The sequence below is a fragment of the Astyanax mexicanus genome, chromosome 15 (genome assembly GCF_023375975.1).
Source record: "Astyanax mexicanus isolate ESR-SI-001 chromosome 15, AstMex3_surface, whole genome shotgun sequence".
NCBI lineage: Eukaryota > Metazoa > Chordata > Actinopteri > Characiformes > Acestrorhamphidae > Astyanax > Astyanax mexicanus.
Window position 1 is genome coordinate 28,099,707 of NC_064422.1, and position 25,415 is coordinate 28,125,121.

Here is a 25,415-nt window from a genome sequence, read left to right on the forward strand (position 1 = left end):
GGACGTCTGTGAAAAATATTTCACACTTCTACTTAGTAATAAACCTCTTGCACCCAGACTGCAATTGAAAAAAACAGGAGGACAAGTGAGTTTTTAGGCTTTCTCGGTCACATGACATTGCGTTCAGTAGCTCCTTCATTTCCCCTCGCTGTTGTGTATACATGGATCTCCGTGGAAACGTGTGCCCAAAGTGTAATTACGGTGCGTAGCAGTGGACAAATAGCTATTTTATTAAACGTGAAGTTTATTAAAATAGCTATTTGTTCACTGCACCGTTTATTAAAGGAGACTCAGAGATGTGGGTCCGGACTGGAATAAAATTAGCGAAAGTTCAGAGAAAAACAGAAAAACAGTAGATAATTCAGCCGGTAATTTTCTCAGAGGATGTCTGAGAAAAACACATACATGGTCGTTCCGGACGGTAATAAAACCACAGAGAACCCCCCATAAAAGAGAAAATTACTCCAGGAGCCCCTGAAAAACGAATCTTTTGACTCTCTTTCGGTGTAAATACACAAAATAGTTACAAAATAACCCAATCCCATTTTTCTTTTGTACCCCTACCCTTTATTTTCTGGTGTAACCCTTCCCCTTGGAACAAGTTAGGGGTGAAGAATTGGGACCAGCCTTCAAGCACCTGATACAGATATAGCTATAGCAGTGGAGCACTGCACTATATCCTCTATATCAGTAGATCCTATATTAGCAACCTAGCTTCTGGTTAACTAGTTTTAACTACTTTAGGGCATCGTATGTCTTCAAAAAGGGGGCAGGTGGTCCATCTTGCCAGTGATTTCTAAAAGCCCTCTGTTTGGAGTGTGCCTCTAAAAAATCTATGTTTCAAGGGATATATAGCCCTAATACTTTCCCCCCATACCCCTCCAGCCTAACAAGAATAGGGACACCTTAGGCATGCCTTGTGCAAAACAAAGGGGTAGGGCTAAGTGGTAGGGCCAATAGGTGAAATGGGATGGGACCTATCTTGGGATCTATCTAATAACAACTCTGCATGTGAATGTCTGGGTCATGTGTTAGATGGTACCAGAACTTAACTTAGTGGCTGAGAAATGGACAGGCCAAAACAGAAAACTTGTGGGATGATCGTACTGACATTAGTCTAAAGGTGGACAAACCACGATCTGGAGGCAGGGTTCACAGATGTGCAAGAGCAACATCTATCAAAAAGGCTATCTTATACGGTCTAACCAATAGGCCACAGACCAGTCAAAGTGTTATGCTAACCCTGTCCACCATCAAAAGCACCTACAAAGAGCATGCAGCATCAGAACTAGACCGCAGAACAATAGAGGGTCACCGGCTTCAATGACCAGGTGACGATCAGATGGACCGATAAGAACTAGGATGCACTGTGGGGGGGGGGGGGAAAGACAAGATAGTAAAAGGAAAGTCCTGCTAGGAAAGCTTGTGTTTATTTTCTGCCACTGAGGGAAAAGATTTACTTGTATTGGAAACATATTATTACAGCAGTGTCCCACAAACCCAAAACAATTAGACTCTAAAAATATGCCATTTTGTTCCAGTGCATACACTATGTGCCCTCCATTCATAATGGAGATGTTTTTTTAGCCTAATGATTAAAGAGCTTAATTGCAAGTCCTCACTAAAAATAAGCTTTTCAGGCTGATGCACCTGTCCTTCAGAAATGACATCCTGCTGATTGTTTATTGATTCGGTTTGCAGCTGAAAAAAGGTCTTCCTTTTTCTCTGGCCCTTTTCTCTCTCTCTGCCTGTAAGCATCAGCCTTCACCAAGCCACCCATTGTTTCATTCCCATTTGTTTATCTCCACAGATACCTACAAGGGCTGGACAGGACAGTGGACAAGCTGGAGGTTCAGCTAAGTACAATAGCTTTTAATTCTATAGTCTCAGTGTTCTAATGCACGGTTTTGGGCAAGCTTTAGGTTGTTGTTGTAGCTGAACAAAGCTAGGCAGATCCATAATTGTCAGCTGTTTGCCTTCAGCTAACATTAGCTTGCCTGCAAAACAATTGCAATTGATCATTATACACTTGTTCACAGTTATTATGTCATATAATCTCATGTCTACAGGTATTACAATTTATACTTATAGCAACTGTCAAATTATATACACTCATGTCTAGGATTATTACATTATTTACTCTTATATTTTGGTCCACTCCTCTTTTTAGATCTTTAAGATTTAAGGCAGTTATTTGGCAACTTAAAGCTTCATATCCCTCCATATGTTTTCTATGGGATTTAGGTTTGGAGACTAGGCTAGGCCACTCCATGACCTTAATGTGCTTCTTTTTGAGCCACTCCTTTGTTGCCTTTGCTGTAAGTTTTGGGTCATTGTCATGCTGGAAGATCCAGCCATGGCCCATTTTTAATGTCCTGGGGCAGAACTCTTACTTTCTCTCTGCAAAATGCAAATAAATGTATACAATATTATTTTCTATTATTATTTTTTATATTATAACCTGCCCTTAAAATTATAGACTGTTCATGTTTTTGACAAAATCAAATAATCAAATAATTATTTCCTTCACTGTATATATACTTTATGTACTCATATCTACAGTTATTACATTGTATTTACATATATTATACATACTCCTGTCTGCCGTACAATGTATAACACATACTGTATATCTAGTCTTTACACTGTACATATTCATGCTGTTTATGCTCACATATACAGTCATTAATATATATATATATATATATATATATATATATATATTCATACAAAATGTATGCTCACATAGAAAGTGATTATACTCAATTAATATGCAATTTTTTCTTAAATCTTTACATTATATTTATTCATATAGTCCATACAGTTGTTACATTATATACACAGTGACTGGTGTGCACTTTAGAGAAACTAATCTACCAGAAGCTACCAGACTCTTCAGCTCTTATCCGCAGCTGTTCCACTGCCTGTTCACAGCATTGCAGTCATCTCAGGCAATATGAGACTGAATCCTGATTGCCTGAAACCTGATCACACACATTAATGTCTGACCGAATTAGATACAAGGTGGAGATATGGTAATTATACTTCAAAGGAGCCGCAGGATTCCCTGTAACGAGGATCACCTGGAATCTAAGCCTATGTTTAGACGGGTAGTCAAATGCAGTCTTATATTTTCCATCTGCTTTTATCCACAAGCTCAAACTTTTAAAGTCTAGACATCAATAAAACCAAAGTAACCTTGTCTCTTCCATTTCCACCGTTTGAATGGAATTCACTTATTTAATACTGTTGGTATAAGAGCACAAATCAAATTATGTAATAAGAAGAAATTTGCTTTTATTTGTTTAAAATGACTGAGATGCTTTATTCCATTAAGGCTTTTGAGTACTGTCTGAGTCTCTGGGCTTTTAACTCTGCTGTCTTTCAGATGTACTCTTCACTAGTAGCTTGGGAGGGATTAGATCAGGGCTGGGGTTCTGTAATTGGACATGACAATCTTTGGTCAGTGCATTAGCGTAAGGCCTCCGGGTCACCTCTCACTGTTACTGTCTACCATGCTGCTCACTGTAACAGACTAACAAACACAAGCCATGTACAATTAGTAAGATGGATGATAACCTCTTGATGTCCTCTGTAGTAGACAGGACTATTAAAGTACAACGACTAGTATTTGTGCACTTTGTCTATCCTCTTGTTTAAACATGTAATATGGGTTATTAGATTTTTTTCTACTTTTTTTTCTAATTAAAATTTATAATTATATAGAACATGATACAGATATATATTAGCAATGGCATGAGCACACATTTATCAGGTGCCTAACAGAATCATTTTTAATGGATCCAATGTGTATTTGTATGTCTGTATGAAGTACATTTTAATCTCCATCAGTTTGACCAAAAACATAACCAAAGCTGTTTAGCACCCTGTATCGGTAGGGCCTATCCAAATATGCTGTTCTGCCAGAAAACACAAGAAAAAATGTTTTTAACAAGAGTCAACACTGGAAGTGTTTTCCAAAAATGGACAGAATTATTATGCATTCAACATTATTACAGTTGAATGCAGAATTAGAAATTTTCCAACCGTAAAGGAATAAAAATGCGTTATCACTTAAAGAGCTAAGTTTTTGGCTTTGGATAATCCTTGTTTTGAGAAATATGTGTACTGCTAGTCAACAGCAATTGATAACCATGCTATCAGTTAAACACAGATACTGACTGATAAATTCATGTTATCTCCTTACAAAGAGGTATTAATCAGAATACACTTGAGTAATTCTATGGTAATTACCTGTTACTTGCCAAGATCTAAGTGTTTATAGGTTTATAATTTCACTATCAAGAAGCCAAAAATGCTAACACCATCACACCTCTCAGAAATTTGATCTGGCCAAATGCCACCTTTTTACAAGGAGCAAACTGTAGAGTACATGTGGAGTATGATAAGACAATAAAATGAGATCTTTAAGTGGTGATTTTTGTTCATGGCATACTTACCTTACCCAATTATACTGTAAAAAGAACAATGTGAAATGTACAGTAATGTACAGCAATTAGTTAGTAAGGTGCTCTAGTAAATGTTATAGTATTCATGTTGTACATTTAATAACAATTCAAATAATGTGCTGCACTTTGTATTATAGTAATAATCACTACTGTAATTATTATAATATGCTTTTATTATAAAACTGTAAATATATACACTTCAGTTTCTGAATCAGTTTATCTAATTTTGCTATTTATAGGTATATGTTTGAGTAAAATAAACATTGTTGTTTATTCTATAAACTACGGACAACATTTCTCCCAGATTCCAAATAAAAACATTGTCATTTAGAGCATTTATTTGCTATTTATTTTTATTTTATCATATTTACTACTAAATGTGTTGACCATATGACCATAATGCTTTGCAGTAACATGCTCTATAGATGTTTCATAGTAAGAATGTATTTATCAGACAGTAGTAATGCTGTGAAAACTACAGAAATCTGTTGAGTTTGAGTAAATAACATTTTAGTACCAAGTCTACTTATCCCCGAACCTTCTGTTACTAAGAGTCTACAGGCATCCATTAAGCATCTACCCCATATTTGCACCCCTAATGTATTTTCCTATCCCACATAATGCTAATGCGCCCTACTCGCCCTTGTGGTTAAGGGAAAGTGATCATTAATCTGGGCCTGGAGTGGATCCCACGCTGTAATGGCCCGGATCCTGCAGACAGTTTTTAGCGTGCTAACTTATGTGCAGAGTCCATGCACAAAAAGCCTGGTGTCTCTGGTAGCGCGCCTGACTGCTTAATCACCGGTCACACGGGGTGTGTATTGTTACACCACGGCAATGGTGGTGATGGTTAGTATTCTCTGATTCCCCAGTGAAGCCAGGCAGTCGTGACCCAAACAGGAAAGAAGAGGGTGTTGAATAGTGCAGCTTAGCCTGTAATTCATCCTGCTTGAGTCGCTGCCAGGTACTCAGCTAGCTTTCTCACACACCCTGGGACACAGGGAGCAGTACAGGAAAAACACTCAGCCCAAAACACAAGTGTTTCTCATTCTAACCACGGGGGGAGGCAACCAGCAGACACACACACTCACTAAAAGATCTCGGTTTCAACCCAATTCAACCCAACCCATGAACAGACTTTAAAAACTGATCTTACTATCATCACTATTATAAACTGAGTATAAAATAAACATGATCCAAAAATAATGTTATTTAGAATCTAACAGTTTAAATTGGTATCCAAATCTCATTAGCTTTAAATATGTAAGGATTTTTCCTTTCATATCTTATTGTGTTTTAAGGCTCTGTCCAGTGTTCCGCACAGTGAAAACAACAAGGAATACAGAACATATCTTGATAGTCAGGGCAGCACCAATACTTGAATTAGAGCCAAACAGCAGAGCAGCACATGTCACCATGAATCTGAACATGATTAATCACCAAGACTAATGTAAAGAAAAAAAGCTAAAAGCCAGAAAAACCTTTCCTTCTGGCCAAGACATTCTGACACAAGCTGAAAAGTGCCTGTAGGCTCATACTGTTGAGGAAAGTGAATTAGTATTTCAGTACAAGCAACTCACACATATTTGCTATGAATAAAAATGTAAAAAAACAACTTACAGTTTATGAGAAATTTAGTTCTTTAAGTATAAGTAAAGTGCCCCATTGCTGGTGGTAATTATAACAGATGAATGGGGTTGTTGGAACACTGGGAAAAAATTAAACAACTGTTAACCTCATGTAAACACCATTAATTCAGTGCAGTTCTATCCTGTTAAGAAGCTCTGAGTGATTCCATAGAAGAAAAAAAAATTATTTTCAGGCTGTTTGGAGCGAAGACTCAATTGTGTTTTTTTTATTCTCACCAGCTCTTTTCAGTTTTAAATCTGTGTTTCTTTGATTTAACATTGTCTGGCTGAGCAGATAAAGACTGAATTTGCCATACTGATATTTCCATGTTCAAAGCAGCTGTTGTGTAAGTGCCTTTAGCAGCACTTGGGTTGCTCAGGTACCTAGAAAAAGCTATTATAGCTCAAAAACCTGTTTTTAGAATCAATATATCTGGCTTTTCAGGACTTGTAGCAGAATCATTTATAGTATTTCTTTTAATATTTGTCCCCAGCCCACTTAAGAGCACTACTGAAATCTTAAGGACTGCTGCTTTAATGTTATGTCCTAATTGCTTGGAGTGCAGGGGAGAAAAAAATTAAAAGGTACCTATACTGCACAACATGGAGTCTAATCAGTGTGTAAAAGCTATGATGTGCCTTATATAATAAAATAGACATTGTCCTAGATAAAGATTCCTACATTTTGTTTTCTTTTTTTTTCATCACTTACATCTTTAACTTACTTTGTCTTTTTTCCACCAAAAGCAGTTTATCCTAAAGTCAGCTCATTCTGCATGTGTGACTACACCTTTTACTGGTGAGCTCTTCTCTATAAGATGGTTATCTAACCAAGCAATTTATCATGTTTTTTCACCTGTATGAGATCCTTATACAGATCTGTATTCCAGTTAATTTTCTTTACTGGAAGGGGCACCCTTTGTGTCTCATAGAGCGTGGCACAGAAGGCACTTAATAATGGCACTGTTTTCTGTTTAAAGAGCAGAAGGGCCCTTGTAGATGGGCACTTATTAAGACACATTATCAAATTCTTCATGATCTAGATACTTTTTGTGCACGATGGGCCATGCTAGAATCACAGAATCACTTTTTACCCACAAAAAAGGCAGCCAACAGAGCACTTTGTCCGTTCTTTGCCACTATAAAAGGCACTTTACGGCATGCAGGCACACCAGTCCACCAGTTTCTCGTTCCATAAAGAATGATGTTTGTAAAAGAAGAGTGCGACAATGATCTTTTAAATGCTTAATTAACTAATTAACTAATTTAATACTTTTTTTTATTCTGTACATTTTACAATCTTTCCAATCTCCTTCTCAAGTGTCTTTAATTATGGAACCAAAACTTGGTTTCATTGACAACACTCAGAACCGTTTTATAGAACATTTTTGCTACAGATACACTTTCCAGCCAAAATACACGAGAGGAAGTTCTATAACGTGTAATATTGATCAGCACAGGAGTGCTAATAATACACATTATAGCACAAACCTCAAGTGTTCTATTGCGATTAAACCACAGTTCCATTATCGCTGTTTTGATTTTGAGTTAAAGAGAACAAGAAAATACGATCTATTTGGTTACAAACAACTCTGTGAGTTAAAATAATTTACCTGAATGTGGCAGAGTAATAAATGGAGAGCTTCAGTTACAGTGCATTACCGGCTGATAATGGAGCTCATGGAACGGCACTCTCAGCCAATCACATTGCCGGGTCGGCACTAACTTTGGTATATTAAATAATATGGCATAATGATTAAACTGGCAAAATTGAATTCACTAAAATATATTTTATTATTTGTAACAGATATATCCTTGTATTTCTATACATATTATTTAAAGGAAATGTGGACTAGTAGAGAGATACGTAGATGCACAGTGCCATAACGTGGCTCAAATGAATCTCAGACCTCCTCCTGAAGTGATTTGAGTGACTGGATTCATATCTGGTTTAAATGCATATGTGGCCGTTTTTTTACTTGTATTGTTTGATTTGGTTTGGTCTTTTTTAGATAAACAGGTCTTAGTTTAACGCTGTGCTTAGCTAACCCCTCAATGTGGAGGCTGTTTATAAGCCTCAACTGGGTGCTTCTTAGGTATAGAGATAGAGATTATACTGTGTTAAATGAATGAGTCCCCAAAGCACACCTTAAGAAAAAAATGGCATGTGACCTTAAAAAGTATGGTGGTTTTCTTGAATTTGTCTATCTACGGCAGTGGAGGTTGAGCCCTTACATATATATGAAGCCAGCAAGAAGGATAATGCATTCATAATAATGCATTAAATAATTTCTAGGATTCAAGGTAAGCTAAATATTTCATTTGAGGCAATGAAAGGCAAAGTTGTCAACCAGGACTAGAACAAGCTGAAATCTCAGCACTTCTTATGGCAGCACAAAAGCATGTAACTGATGTCCAGCTCTGTCAACACAATAACTAAACTGAACATCTCTCAGCCTCGCCTGTCTGGCCTGATTCTCTTCTCTTCCCTTTGTATTCGTCAGCCCTTACTGGACTGTGACTTCCTTCGTCACAGATACAGCTGTCTCTTAAACTTGCCTCAGATAATAGGAAAAAAAGGGTCAAGATACTAGATGGCTATTAACTAACTTGGTTATGTTCTGATTGTTGGGGGAAATTAACTTTCAATCAAAGTAAAAATGGTAAAGTAAATCTGTCACAGTTAATAATACATCTAGACATTTAAAACCCAATCTAAGCAGTTTATCTGACATGTACTGTATATATTACGCTTTGTCCGTGCAACTCTTGAGCGTTCATATGTGACTTCCTATTTCACTGGGGTATAAATATGAGGTGACACACATACCAGACTCTATTACTCACTTATCAACATGGGGAAGGTTAAAGAACAAAAAATAAAGCTTCATAAATCAGGCACTGGCTATAAACATGCCTGAACACATCAGAAAGACTAGTGCTGGTACTACAAACCTGGGAAACCCAGAAAAAGGTAGAAATGCCTTACATGTAGTAAACAGTTCTACAGTATAGTAAACAATGTAATATTGTAAGTTGGTTAGGTGTGTAAGGATAAACAGCTCTAGAAATCATTATGAGAATACTTTAGTTTCTGAATCAGTTTCTCTGATTTTGCTATTTATAGGTATATGTTTGAGTAAAATGAACACTGTTGTTTTATTCTATAAACTACTGACACAATTTCTCCAAAATCCAAATACAAGTATTGTCATTTAGAGCATTTATTTGCAGAAAATGAGAAATGGCTAAAATAACAAAAAAGATGCAGATCTTTCAAATAATGCAAAAAAAAAATATATATATGAAAAAGTTCATGTTTATAAATCAAAATTCTTTATTATTTTTTTTTTATTTTGGTTTTCATGCATCTTGGGATGTTCTCCTCCAACAGTCTTACACCCTGCTTTTGAATAACTTTATGCCACTCCTGATGCAGAAATTCAAGCAGTTCAGCTTGATTTGATGGCTTGTGATCATCCATCTTCCTCTTGATTATATTCCAGAGGTTTTCAATTTGGTAAAACCAAATAAACTATATATATATATATATATATATATATATATATATATATATATATATATATATATATATCACATACAGTATAACTAAGAGGATAAACATTAAACCCATCCACCCTTTTCAAATAGGCTTCTTTACAAACCGAGTTGTCAGTTATTAGCAGTATTTAAAGTAGCCTTATAAAGCTAAAATCAAAATGTTCAAAAAATAAATAGCCTTATTTTCCTCAACTAAATATAAGTCTCACAGTTCTATTTCATAAAAGCCTTAATAGAGTCTGTCAAGCCTGCCATTTTAACAAATATTTGTTTAAATAATATTAAAATCAAAATCATAAAATAATAACAAAATTCAGAAACCCATTAAAAAATCCACCTTCCTTCTACGTATGTTGGCAACAAAAATGTAAAATTTGTGGAAAAAAGGGAAAATTGTAGAAGCAATTTTGTTGTGCTTGGTTTTTTTTTGTTTTGTTTTTTCAGTGGTGTCTAGGTAGATTAGCTGAATTATCTCATTGGCTCTCTCATTGGTTAGGACCTCGCTGGTAACTGAAGGCGTAATGCGTCAGAATAAAACCACTAAAACAGTTAAGAACTGACAATCAACTGCTCCTGTTCCAGGCAATTATCTAATCTTATTCGGCTTTCAAGTGGGTGGGACCAGTTTAGGCCGTAAAACGTCACTCTGTGCTGTCTGCAAGTCCTAGATATGTCATTAACTGAGAATGCGAGTGGTTGTCTTTTTGTTTTCTTACTAAGCACATCCTGCCCCAGTGTTTGCATTAATTATACCAGTCTCTTTATCACATGTTCACCACAGAACAGATGCAGCACAGATAAGCTTTTGTGCAAATCTAACAAGTCTAACCAGGAGATTTGACATTTATGACCTGAAACGAAGGCCTAGCTCTAACAGACACTAACAGACGGTTCACTATTGCTGTTGTGAAACAGAGCATGCTGATACTATGCTTGGTGTTAGTTCTAAATTTGATATTCTGAAATTATGACAACCATACTTGGCATCATAAACTCTGTCAAGCTTCAGGACATTTTAGAAAAATATCTGTCTGTCTGTCTGAGCCTGGAGGCTAATATGGGCATGTTTATTCTTCCAGCATGACAGTGATCTGCACCATTCATCCAAATTCAGACTGTCTGTGAATCCTCTACACTCTTCTGACCTCCACCCCCCTGAAAGCCCGAGGGCTGTTCTTAAGAGGAACTGCAGATCAGTTTCCACAAGTGAGAAAAAAGGTCTCTGAGGGATGTTTCATGCTTCCATTACTAGAATAAACTTTCAACAGTCTAAAAAGTTTTTTTTTTTCTGAATCATCTGTATGAAAGAAACGCCTGTGAAAGACAGGTAGCTCAAGTATCTGAGAAGAGCCAAAAAAATGTTAAACTCCCCTTAAACTGCTTCTTCTCTGATGTTCATTGAACAGCCAAAGGGCATCTATTGCAGACGTACATACATAATATAATGCACAGGCCAAGATTACTGGGGATTACATCACTTGCAATATGTCTGAGGATGAGAGAAATTGTTGGAATGAGAGAAATTACCAAAATATTGCAGACTGTTAGTGTGATGGATGACTCTTGTGGATTATGTGATTATTTTTTACAGCTGTTTCCTGGAGGCTTTGTTTGTGTGAAGTAGTTAAACACACTGTATTGGTTGCTTAGTGTGTTGTTTTTAAAGGGCCTGTATCCTACAGGGCCTGTATCCTAGCTTGTATGTTAGTTTTTTCCCGTTCAGGTCCAGTTATGATGCTTGTGTGGTTTTACAGTATGTATCATTTATTTAAACAGGCTGTGACACATACACATGCAACATGAAGAAATGGTTTATATTTTACTATGCAGATAAAAAATCGATATTTTAATTACTTTTAGATTCTAAGTATTTTTTTATTGTATCGTTTACTTTATGTAATTTATTTCATACGTCCTTTGATTTATAGCAATCAAAAAGAAAGTAATCCAAGGATTCTACTTGGGTACAGTATGGTATAGGGCATGTCGGAATTTATATTTTGTAATTCCATTTTATATTGTTTCTTACTGGAAGTCGTCCGTTTGCAATTAACCATATTATTTCTCTTATATTTTCAGATATTGCTTCATTAAATGTATTTTTAATTGTCTGTTCTGATTTTTTGGCGTTAAAGCCATTATATATAACTATTTAACCATAATTTATTTCTTTTTTTTGTATATATATTTTAAATCGAATCAAAACCCCAGTTTATTTTGTGTCCTTTATATTAATTCATGAAATCTGAAACAATTATATTATTATAAGGTATTTTTAATTAACCTAAAGGAAAATCTCTCTTCACAACACTGTCCAGTCCAAGACATAATACCTGTCATAATACACATACAAGACATAATACAAGACATAATACCTGTCTGGAAAATATTTTGTCAAATTTTGTAAAATCTTATAGTGAATCTGGCAGTTATTCTTTACGTCAATTTTTTTTAGAATGAATAGAAAAAACATGCTTCAAAATTACAAGCAAGTATTAAATTCAATGACCAGATCAGATGGTCAGTGCCATAGGTCTACTCTAGGTCCTCTTTTTACTGACCAATATAGGATCAAACAGGCTCAGTATCACTGGTAAATAAAAAAAGCATAAATAGTATGCACTAGGATGTCCTGACGCTCCCTTTCCCTTCTCTTCAAAAGAACGCTAAAATGTTTGTTCATAAACCAACTTTGCATATATAAAGCAAAGCCCCAGGCATGTGCTTGGTTTGCCTTTGTTCTTATTCTTTTAGAAGAACTATAATAATTGTTTTCAGCTCGCAAAAGCAATACACAAGCAGAAATGCCAACTACTCATTCGAATATTACTGCAAATCTCCTGTGAGGCCAAAACCTGGAATCACGCCACAGAATTAAAAATAACCTGCTATAATCACAGTTACGTAAAACTGCCTGTAACACATCGGAAAACCTATTACATCAAAATATAGTACTGTGCCCCATAAAGTCCCGCAAAGAATATTGTATAACATGCTGAGACTGGAACATTTCTACATAGGAAACCAGGTCTTTATTTGTGATTAACTCAAAGACAGCTGTTGACAGATATTTGGCCGCCCTTCCTTTAGCCATACTTTCAGCATCCAATCCAGAGATGATAAGTGTATAATATGCAGCTCTGGAAAAGAAATAAGAGACCACTTAAAAATTATGAGTTTCTTTGATTTTACCAAACTGAAAACCTCTGGAATATAATCAAGAGGAAGATGGATGATCACAAGCCATCAAACCAAGCTGAACTGCTTGAATCTTATGTTTCATAAGTTTCATAAAGTTATCCAAAAGCAGTGTGTAAGACTGGTGGAGGGGAACACGCCATGATGCATGAAATGTGTGATTAAAAACCAGGGTTATTCCACCTAATATTGATTTCTGAACTCTTTGAATATGAACTTGTTTTTCTTTGCATTATTTGAGTTCTGAAATCTCTGCATCTTTTTTTGTTATTTTAGCCATTTCTCATTTTCTGCAAATAAATGCTCTAAATGACAATATTTTTATTTGGAATTGTCCGTAGCTTATAGAATAAAACAGCAATGTTCATTTTACTCAAACATATACCTATAAATAGCAAAATCAGAGAAACTGATTCAGAAATTAAAGTGGTCTCTTAATTGTTTTCAGAGCTGTATATTAGTGGCATCAATCGATTAAACCATTGTAAAAAATAAAAAATATTTTTCATTTATGTTAACTTTTAATTAGCCTTTATCATCATTTATTTTAGCTCCTCATATTTAAATCAAGATAAAATGCTTGTACTTGTATTTTTGGCAGGTGAAAAAAACTAATGTGTACTACTGTATGCATAGCAAAGTTTTAAAATTTGATTAAGATTTCTCAGTGTAGTGTTTAATTAGGATATCTTAATCTGCCGAGTAAAGGTTTAGGGGGAGCGTTGGGTTGCCCTACCAAATTGCAGCTCAAAAAGTAAAACAACTTCTACTTTTAAACGCGACTTAAACAGACAAATGGGTGGATTAAACAAACTTATACCTCAAAGAAGCTGCATCTAAGTGTGTGTTTGAGTTTGAATTCTCTGCCCAAGCCTCAAGAAAATGGTCTGTGATATAGGCCTACCTTTTTTATAGTGTTTTTATATTGTAAAGCTATTGCATAATAATCAAAATATAGCAAAGTAACAAATCACACTGTAATAGTAAAAACGCTATTAATAATCACACAGCATAGTGAGCACACGCAAGCTCCTCCACTTGTCGTTATATTAGGTCTATGCTTCTTTCGTGTTGCTCTGTTCATTAACATCATTCTGAACAGATTATGCTTTTTCAAACAACTAGAAGTTAAAAAGGTATACTTAGTACATTAGGCACTAATGTCAGGTTTAAATCAGACTTAAATCAGGCTTATAATAACAATTTATAGAGTGGACAGGATTGGCCTCGGACAGAACATGCAGGGGCTGGAATTTCTTGGCCCAATCTAGTGTGTGTGTGTGTGAGAGAGAGAGAGAGAGAGAACAGGATGGGGAGGGTCAGAGTTAGTATGAGATTTAATCCATATTTGAAAATAAATAACAATTAATCTACTCATCGGCTACCATGTGTACATCACTAAATAAAAATGCTGATACATCGCAGGCTCTGTAAAAATAGTGAATTAGAGGAGGAAACCGGGGCCAGCCTTGATAAAATAATTAATTTGAGCTAATTTGTGTTAATGTGTCTACTGATATATATTAAATGCCTGTCCTGACTCAGACAGTCTGGCAGAAGTCGTGGATTTCTCCGTTTTACCTTGACCTTAGCTGAAAAATGTGCAGCACATCAGTGGGCCTTTTAGCTTCATCTGTGCTGAATAATTTAGACTGGAGAGAGTTCCTCTGAGTGCTGCACTGATTTTTCCTACCTCGACAGACTCCAACACACTGCTGATGTAAGACGGCTGAGTCTGCTTGCTGTGGAAGCACAGCAGCCTCTCTTCAGGAAGTGTGAGGAAACCAGAAGCGTCACGCTGAATTTAAAGCACAAAAACATTTAAGTAAATGTTTGGAGGAGGCCGTTTTTAGCAGCAGGCCTCGTTACGTCAGACGCAAGAGTGGAGATTATAAACAGTTAAACTGGCGGATAGTTTCCTATACGTCACAGGCCGCCTGACAGGGATTCCACTGGCTTGAATCAGAGAGGAATTCTTCTGCCTTGACATATGGGGTGTTTCCTCATAAGCTTTTTCAAGGAGTGTGAACACGTGTGCCGACTCTGGCGCAACACATACTATTTTTTTTTCAAGGCCTTTAAGCTCAAACCAATTTACTGAGACCAAAAGAAAAGGCTTAGTATGTCATAGGAGAGGCTTACGCATGTAAATGACTGGCCGCGTCAGCTGAGAAAGCATAACGAAAGCCCTGATTAAAAGGTTACGTTTTATCCTAATAAGATCTAATGTCTGTCAAGTGTCCAACACAGCAGAGCATGGCGTGGGAGTGTGTATGTGTGTGTTGGGGGTACTTGTGGTTAGGGCCTGTTTCCATGTAGTGAGGGCTACCATACATTACATGGGCATAACAATTAAGTTCCAGCAGCCAATCCGCAGCCAAAACAAACTGCTGTCTTATCTCTCCTGAGCAGAGGCAGCTAGATTAGAGGAGAAATTGTGTTGCAGCTTCCTATTATAAGAGCAGAGGTTTATGGGTGAGAGCTGCAGGGAACCAACCGAGATTAAATTACACAGGGCCGGGAACATCAAATACTTTAGGGACCGCCAGGGGTGGGGGGGTTGTGGGGGGGAGCGAGGAATGGTCTCTGCTGCTGCCACTGATACACTCCGAGAGGGAGGCACAACAACGGCAAACAAAATCCATCAATACTGCATCAGCTCGTGCTCGAGCCCTGCTCACTGACAAGTCATTCATTGTACGAAGGGTTCTGTTGCAACAGAATCGCTCATCCATTCCGGATATTTAAGATCCACTATTGTGTACTGTGTGCTGCAAAAGACAATGGGGCAAGCTAAAAAAAAAATACTATTTGTTACCAATCATTTTAGCATGGAAGGCAGGGGAGGTTTGTTTTGGCACAACAAGAACAATTGTCAAGATGTTATAATGGAGTCTGTTAAACTGTGATTGGGATATCATCAAGCTAGGGTAGTAACCAGAGGTGTACAAATACTTTGTTACCTTATTAAGTAGAAATTTTGTCTAATCTATACTTCTACTCCTTACATTTTCACACAATTATCTGAACTTTCTACTCCTTACATTTTAAAAAATAGCCTCGTTACTTTTTAATTTCAGCTTGTTTTCATTCCAGCTTTTTATAGTTTAAAAAAGACCCCTATGCAGATAATTTGCTTCATCCAGATATAGTCCATTTGATTGTGGTTGGATGAAAAGTATAAACATATACCATTCCAACACCCTATTGGTTTATACGCGATCTAGCACACTTGCACACGTGGTATTACAATCCAGCAAGAACATAAGACGTATGTAGCTGAAGTATGAAGTATGTAGTATGAAGATGATCTGTGCAGATAACTCGAGCTAAACGACCTAACTAAGCTTCTTTAATATATTTACATTGTAGTAAAACGCATTTCATTTTTCATAGGATTATATATGGAACTGAAACAGGCAACCTAGTGCATCCCAAATCTTTTGACATTAATATTTTAATATAACATTTTTGGGAGGGTTGCTGCCGAAGCTTAAGCTTGTCTTTAATGGCATATTATTTCCTTATACATTACTTTTACTTTTAAATTTTAAATAGTTTTGAAACCAGTATTTTAGACTTTTACTGAAGTACACAGCTTGAGTTGATACTTCAGCCTCTACAGAAGTATTTTAAACCCTAGCATCTACACTTCTACCTGAGCAATGAATGTCAATTCTTTTGACACTTTTAAAGTAACAGTATACACGTAACCAGTAATTACCAGATTACAGATACTTTTGAAAACTAGAGTGATTACAAACAATGATTCAATTACAGCTTAAACCAGATTACCACTCTTACAATATCTGTTTCTAATCGAGTGAGCATGCATGTCGTTGTTGATGTTGTTCATCATGACATTCTTTTTTTAATGATTGACACAGAGCTAGTTCACTGTAATAGATTCTGTGTAGGTTGGCACTTCCCTTTTTTGTGGTTACACAAGTGTGTGCAGGTGTTTCTTTGAATTATTTTAGTACTAAACTAATAATCATTCATCAGAATGACAGAACGTAATGTTCTTTTTTCCATGATCTTAATAAGACAACTGTTCTTTACACTTCCCTACTGAAGAAAACATGCTTTTTTAATGCTGAATGGACCAGTGTATATATCCAAATCATTTTGGGATTATTATTATCATTATTATTATTATTATTTCTATTAATTTTTTAAATATACACTATATTAATTTGTAGATCCTGAGTAGTTAACAATAGCATTTCAAAAAACACTATACGAGAAACTGACAGTTGCTACTAGTCATTTTTAGCATTGAAAGCAGAGGGATTATGTTTTAGAAACACAAGATCAATTGTTTGGATATTATAATACACTGTGTTAGAGGGCACTTGTGACCTCATAAGCGTTTACAGCTTGTGATTAGTTACCAACAGCATTCCAAACTCCACTCAACTGTTAAGATACTATAATAGAGTGTGTTAAAAGGTGTTAAAACTTTTGAGTTTGATTAGTTATAAACAGCATTCTGATTTCTACTTTTCTACTATTATGACATCATAATTGTTTACTGCCTTTGATTAGTTGCTAATACCACTTCATAGAAACACTCTGTAAAAAGGGGGAAGAGGTACGATTGCTTCTAGAGGAAATATGTTTTGGGACAAGATCATAATCATATAATCATAATGGGATCATAATAGTGTGTTAAAGGGCACTTATGACATCATAAGGGTTTACAGCCTTTGATTTGTTATCAACAGCCATTCCAAATTCCACTTAAGAAAAACTAGAGGGGGAAAAAAAGGAAGAGTGAATGAAAATGTCATGTGACGTGTCATCAGACATGACTACAATAGATACTGTGAAGCCAGCATGGGTTTAAAATAGCTAACTTACATGGCAATTCATGTGCTTGATTGACCTGATTTTCAACATCTACACAGATACCAATCATGTTTGTAACACAAATGCTTGGCCACACCTTGTTCTTTATAAAGAAGGATGAGGGTGAATATGTTTTCAAACAAGAAAGATCTATACTGACTACAACCCATACAGCATGCCTGTGTGAGGGTTTTTTTTGGCCACCAATAGGGTTTGGTTTAATGGGACCAGGAGGGGTTATAAGCATGGGCCCCTTATGGGTTGTATACTACACACTGGGAGATTAAGGTGGGATATAATGATGGGGATCATTAGGGAAGCCCAAATGAGTTCCAATAACAATACATGTAAATACCCACTCAGAGCCCACCTAACTCACATTTCATCAAAGTGAACCCCATATGAGAATGTTGTCTTTATTAGAATTTTTTTAGAATTGCCATTACTGGTAAAAGTAAAAGTTCTTTCAAGTAGGCTTTCTGATTTTTTTTTTTTTTTTAGACGAACTCTTAATTGAAGCACCCTAAACTTGGTTGAGGATTCCACAGATTTAAATTGAATAACATTGTGTAACTGAAATGACCAGAGCCACTAAATATACTGGCTTCTTAATATTTGGTGTGTGTATGAAATAACCTGGCACCACATAATACCAGCAATAAAAACATATAAATATAAAACAAAATAAAAATAAACTAAAATGTAATGCACAGTTTAGGCCTCTGGAAGTCAACCTGCCATACAATCTCATTCCACTCTAATCTGGCATCTGTCTGGAATCAATGCACATTAATGAAATCCTTTGGCTTATTCTACTGTATGTACTTTAGTGAACCTCAACCTCTAACTCTTTAAACCTATTTGCCCCCTCACACCCCTATATGTCTTCCTTGAGGAGATTCAAAAGCTCCAAGAGATGGTAGATGAAACCCTAATACTCAGGAAATTGTTTCAATATATTGTAGCCTGGAGTTTCTCTTACATGCACTCCCGAAAGTGCATTGGACGAATCGTGGCAATACTGCTTCTGAACACAGTAGTCCTGCCATAGTATCAGGAATGCATCTCACCCTAGAGGCAACTATGATTGGAACCAGCACACACAATATCAAAAACTCAGTACTAAGAAAAAAAACACTGGTAAAATGATCCAGTTCCATGAACCTGTAGATATGAAGCTCCCAGTCTAAACTCTCTTTCCTTCTGAAAAAGGTTTATCAATAGTAACAAATCCAAACAACTTCCAATGGAACAAAAATGGCACCTTGGATAAACATGCGATTTGGCCTTATCCAAGCTCACGTTAAGCATCAGCTCACTTTTGAACCGCAGCATTGAAAATAAACAAGCAGGCTTTGTGAATGCCATGAACATTCTAATCCCAGCTCTCACAAGAGAGGCTTTACACTCAGCTGCAAAAACAAAGTGCGCATTTCAAGACTAATTGATGAGCAAGGGTGGAATGTCCACAAGAGGAACAAGCTTTCACAGAGGGAGGCCGAACACAACGCTATAGAGCTGAACATGTGCGACTGGGTGAGAATGTTTTGATGCAACCTTTGCTACTTTGCTACAGCAGGCACTGTTGCTCAATCTATGAGTAAAGTTCTCCAAACGAATGTGCTGATGTTTATGTTACACAATGGGGATTTATATACAGAGCTATGGACTAATTTACCAAGTAATCTGGAGTTGTTTTAATTCATTTAAAAAAATCTAGCTTTGTTTCATCAGACTCACACAAAGACACATTATTTTTGCACTGGTCCACTCAGAATGCTCATAACCCCCAGGTGCTAAATGTCCTACACTGATGTAACTCAGAAATACAAAACAAATAGGCTGACCTCGCACTCACATCTTACTCATCTCGATGCCTCCAAAGCTTTTAAGGCACATCCAAGCTTTCCCACAGCACGATCACTAGCAGCACAATCCATTAATGCGTTAGCAAGCTAACTTTAGGATCATTACACAAGGGTGATTCTTTAGAAAACAACTGCTACATATCAGAAAGGCAGAGAAGCCAGGATCAGTAATCCCACAGTGCTGAAAATTTCAGGATTAAAATCATAAACTCACTCCTGTAACAATTTTAACTATGGTCTCTATTCTGGGATATTTATGGAAAATTATGCATTGATTATTTAAAAAAAAGAGAGAAAGAAGAAGACGAAAAACAAAAGTCATACAGAGTGTTCATTTGACTAAAATTGCTTTTATTGAAAAAGGCCAGGGTGCAAATATGAAATAAAAAAAAATAAAGACAAGCATATATTTTTAAGCATTTTAATACAAACTTAATATAAACTATTTCAGTCCCTCTTGACATGTAAGACACTGACTCAAAATACTTTGTTATACCGTATTTTATCAAGTATTGCACAATGTAGGTACAAAATTAATATATATACGATTACATTGTCCATAATATAGCAAAAATCTTTTTTGAACTCTTAACAGAAAATACAACTTTTGTGTTTCAAAAAAGCAAATATTCCTACACTGAATTTGCAACACTAAAGTATATCCTGTACACAATCTTCAGAATATTTGATCTATTTTAAAGATGGATTTCCTTTTTATTAATAAAAAAAGAAGAAAACAAACAAACAAAAAAACATAAAGCTGCTGCAGCCATCACAGATCACTGGAGTAGTAAAAAGATATAAATGCAATACCATGTCGTAGAAACAATATATATACTCTGATACTTTACAAACTCTGTTCTCAATTAAATTATACAATTAGAAAAAAGACCAAGTAACCCCAGATATATATTCGTTAGTTCCAATTTCTTAAAAATCAGCCAAGTCTTAACCAACTTTAAAATACTGTAAGAGGCCAGAACTTGAAGCTTATATTTTTAATATTTTAGAGCATTTTCTTTAAAACATAGTAAAAAAATTATTTTGTGCTTTGTTGGCAAAAATATGAAAAGAAAACGATGTGTTTTTTTCCGACAAAGTAACCAAGCTTGACCACATTTGTACAAGCTTTTAGTAGAAACAAACTCAAGGTGGCACAGAAAGACCCCTTGGGCACATGCGCTTTTCAGTGACTAAGAGGGATTTCTGTTTCCATGTCCATAGTTCCTTTTTCATGTCCTTTACTAGTGTGCGTTATTTTGTGGTGTTATTATTTTTTCCTTTTCTCCTTTTGCCAACAATCATTCATAAATAAACATGTATTCATTAGTTAGCCATGACTGGCTGGAATTGCTGGTTAGAATACTGCATGTTGCTCAGACTGAAGTTTAGACCATCCATGAGAGACTTATCGTTGAGGCTGCCGTAGGCTGCAAACACGTCAAAGGCATTGTTATACTGCAGAGGGCTGAGGCTGAGGGGATTCTCGCTGTTGAACATTGCGGTGGAGCTGCCCTGGCTCTGGAGGTTGGGGAATACAAACTCCTTGGCGTTAGGGGAGAGTGCTGAGGGCTTCTGCGACGGCTGTGGTGGTTGCTGCTGCGGCGGATGTTGCGGCTGCCCTCCAAGGCCAAGGCCATAAAGAGAATGCATGGAAGTGGACATGGCTTTCTGCTTCAGTAGGTTGTTCACATTCAGGCCCAGGTTAGTGGGAGATGTGCGTGCCACCTTGCTGTTGTTACGGCCGCTGTTCTTCATCTTGGTGGAGCCGAACTTGGTGGCAGCAAAAGTGGCTGTGGTGAAGGTTAAAGGCTGAGTGGAGCGTGGCATAAATGAGGGGCTGACCGAAGCAGACTGGCCAAATGGAGGCGATGGCGAGCTGGACTCAGAAGAGACTCCCACAGGGTCACTGATTGGCATGAAGACCTGAGCGTCGGGGTTAAAACTGTTTCTGATCTCCTTGTCCAGTTCTGACCCGTTCTCGCCATTATCATCCACATAAAGCACCTTGACGGGTCCCTTTTCCCCAATCTGGTAGGACACCTCGAATGGGTCGATCCAGACACTGAGGTCCTGAGGCAAGTTATTCCGGACGTCTTCGATGTCCAGCCCACTCTCTTTGGCTGCTTCCTCCACTACTGGATCCACCTTCTCGCCCACGTGTATACACCTGTAGCCGGACCCTTTGAATGGCTTGTCAGGGTACCAGTGACCCTCATACTTCTTTTTCAACTGTCTTTCCAGCTCCTCACCGAAGATGTTCACTCGGCGCCGAGGGAGTTTGTTGTACAGGTATGATATGATGAAGTTGAGTGCTACTTGGATTTCAAGCTGCATAGCTGCTTCACAGTTGCGAGTATGTCTGTAATCGAGAGTCGGGAGTTGAGAGTCGTCTTAGCCAGGTGATGCAGAATCCTCCTAGGCAGTAGTGATCAGATGTGACAGAGATGCTGGTTGCTGGAAAGATGTGCGTTGTTCTTCCACAGGAGAGTCGTCTTTATCCTTAGAATGGGAAAGAAGAAGAAGAAAGATATTCAACCTTCAGCTCCTTTTGTCGACATACAAAAACAAACCGAAGCATCTGAGCATTACATTAACCATATTTAAAGTTTAAGGATGAAAGGTTTTGTACAATATATTTCTCTCTAAACCTTTTTCCAAGGATTCTTCTTTTAAAAGGGTTCACCTGACAAAATCCTGACTGGAGTTTTAATCCAAACAGATGTGAGGTCACTTCAGATAGCACAGACAGCTCGACCAGCCACAACGTTAACGTTACATAATCCACAGTGGTTCCCTACCATAATCTTAAAACCATGGGCTGAAAGCTGCTTCACTGAAATATGGGCCATTTTTAAACAATGCGACACTTGGAGACGACATTGCGCAATAGATTTAGCGATCAGGTTTCCTCCAGAAGGCAGCCAATAACATGCCGATCTACACGGGGTGTAGCTTGCTAACACAGGGCTGATTAAATTAGTACTGTAACGATACGTTTTCCTAAGAATGGAAACAACACATTGTTTTCCAAAATCGTTTAAATTGCACATTGAGCACCTCTCATTGTAGAACAGCAGGGTAAGCTATCTATTACGTTATGGGGACATCTCTCACTAGAAAAATGGATGGATTTATGGATTTTTTAGCAGGGCAGAATATTTTCATAACCCTAGAAAAGCTTGTTCTTATTGCTTTTATGTAGATCTGTCTTTGAAGACTAACTAAAATGTTTACACGGGCGGACGAATATATTGAGCTATTTATCTAACGCTAGTTGGTTAACACCAGTAATAGTAATAGTTTGCCAGCCTAGTTAGAGCTAGCTAGATATGTTAGCTTGATTATGGCTTTAACATAGCCCCCCCCTTATCTTGGTTCACTTAGCTAACTAGTTAGCTTAGCTAGCTAACAAAAATGCAAACGAAAATACGAAACAGCCTAGGTTGTCAACCAGAAAAAACGGTATTCTTGTTAGCTAGCTAGCCAGCTTAGTTAGTTCTAATTCTAATTCTGCTGGCGTTTCGTTCACCTGTTTATGTAGCGTTATGTAGCTACAGCATTTTAAGCTGCATTTTATAGTATATAGGGAAGGTGCGAGCTAAACCTAGCTAGCTGATTATAGCTATAAATAAAGCGTATTATAGTCAGTGTTAGTGATTAAATCGTGGCCCCTGCTTTATTTAATCAGACACGTCGCTGGAAAGAGGCTGTAGCTAAGAATGGACTGTGGCCAGCAGGTTTCATGTTAACACAGCACAGCTCTAGCTAGTTAGATAGCAAACCTTGCTACCTAGGATAACCAACTCGAAGGACAGCTCGGCGACGCCTACACGGAAGATTTAACTAGCTATCTAGCTAGCCTTACTTATGTTAGGTTAGCGTAGCTAGGTTAACAACCTGGAGATAATCTGTCGCAGCTCGTACAGTACGGTCAAGCACACTTCACAAGCACCTAAATCTGCTCACTCTGAGCTTTCTATTTTAAAATAAAGAAAGAAATCCACGAAATTGGTTCACATTCAGTGTTAGTTATTAATCTCACTAAGAAAGCCAGCTGAGGCTAAAGCTAGGTAGCTAGCAATAGCCCTGTTAAAATAAAATCGAGCTCAAGACCAGCTGGTCATACAGAAAAAAAGCATGGAGTATCTTATGCTTGTCAAGAGCTTGTTAGGTTATTGAGCTAACCTAACCTACCAGCATGGGGTTTATGATTATTCTGGATGACCAGCTGGTCTTGGATGTTTTTAGGAATTAGTGCATTTTGGCTTCTCTCCTTCTGTGTTTGTGTCTCTCTCTCTCTGTACATGGATTTAATGTACAGCTCGATTTTAAAGAAAATTTAAGAGACGCCTTTCCTGAAACAACCATGTACTCCTTAGCTAAATTTACCTAGTTTAGCCTTATATCTCTTCAATAGTAAGTTAGGCATAACATATACTTACATATAGGAACTGGATCCGCGTAGCAACCGCTTCACGTAGCTAGTTAGTTGTTTAGATCCCTTGACGACGAGCACGTCCAGCGCAGCGATTTCTAACGTTACCCTAAACCCCTTCAGGATCAACAGTCTTATTATTCCAGTTTCCACGGTTTGTCAGTGCTTTCTTTTTTATATTTTAGTATATTTTTTGTCCTTTTCTATGGAGGGCTGGTCTCTGCTTCTCAACAAGGCAATCCGACTGACTCCCCCCCTCTGCCCGGGAGTGTTTTACCACTCTGCCCTTTAAACCAGAGCCACAATCGGCTTTATAACCAAACCCTACGCCGCGGAGTCGCGGTAGGCGGTGATTCGGTTTCGGAGGTCAACACCCCGTCGACGGCGGCGATTGGCTCTTTGTAGCCTGCGTCATTGCTCCAGTCATCGCATTCTCCTCTGCTATTGGTGTAACTAGCTGTCAGTCTTCCAAAACGCGTCCGCCCCCCGATGGCTGTGACCAATCAACGGAAAGTACATTGAGAACAGTGGCTCTGAGTCCAGTTAGTTAGTTACCGTTTCTGTGCCTACACAGGGAAAACATAAAACACACAAATATTGTAAGTAGATGCAGTTTTTAAGACTGTAGCTACTGATATTAGAGCTTATATTAGAGTTTTTATGTTACATAAAATCACGTTTTAAAATACTGATGAGAGTACTGATGGTGAATGTTTTTGTATTTATTTCAGTGTAGCGTTGAACATACTAGCTATAAGCATATATAATGGCAGGGGCAGTTCACTATAGTAAATAAAAAAAAAACTAGCAGGTAATGTTTTCTAAGTGGTGTTTTTTTTTTGTTTGCAGCAGCAGCAGCATTTAATCTCATTCTGCCCTTGAGTGTTGTGCGTGGGTGGGTGGGTGGATTCAGCCTTGCCTATTGGCTGCAAAGGTGTCTGACGTCAGCGTGACACTCGCCTTGTTGTGACTGGGACACCACGCTTTCTTTAACCGGGCCACGCCTCCCACAGATTTAAAGGGACACGAAGGTGCAAAAGCGACTAATCCAGGTTTTACCCAGGAGCAGCCACAGTACCCTACTGACTGCCTCTCCCAGACTGATATATATACATTACATAACCGACTGACACATCTAATACGCCAAGAATAGGCTTTAATCCACAAATAGTGAGGATTTACCTTACTTTACTGAGTCTAAACAGCAAAGTAAAAGTGAAATATCATGTTTCAGCCCCTTCTCTCATGATAACTGTAATGTATTAGCATGAGGGCCATTCCACCGAATAGGTGCCATTTAATTGTTGTAACTTTTCCAAATTAAACTGTATTTTAATTATTTTTGTTGTTTCAACATGTATTTAACTATTCAAAACATATACTGGTTAATCTCAGGCAGCTT

The 25,415-nt window shown here is 37.4% G+C and overlaps 1 protein-coding gene and 1 long non-coding RNA gene across 2 annotated transcripts in view; one reads left to right on the plus strand and one right to left on the minus strand.

The window, feature by feature from the left end:
• The window catches only part of LOC107197833 (uncharacterized), a 137,100-nt gene that overhangs the window by 26,684 nt on the left and 85,001 nt on the right, over positions 1-25,415 (plus strand). Inside the window, exon 3 of the long non-coding RNA XR_007424548.1 lies at positions 1,811-1,860. This is a non-coding gene — a long non-coding RNA (uncharacterized LOC107197833). The remainder of the gene's footprint in view (positions 1-1,810; positions 1,861-25,415) is intronic.
• Positions 19,906-24,322, minus strand: tob1b (transducer of ERBB2, 1b). Its single transcript, XM_007257242.4, has 2 exons — positions 24,021-24,322; positions 19,906-22,077 (listed from the first exon to the last, which is right to left on the minus strand). Exon 2 carries the CDS (start codon positions 21,910-21,912, stop codon positions 20,902-20,904), a length of 1,011 nt encoding a protein of 336 aa, XP_007257304.2. The 5' UTR covers positions 21,913-22,077; positions 24,021-24,322; the 3' UTR covers positions 19,906-20,901.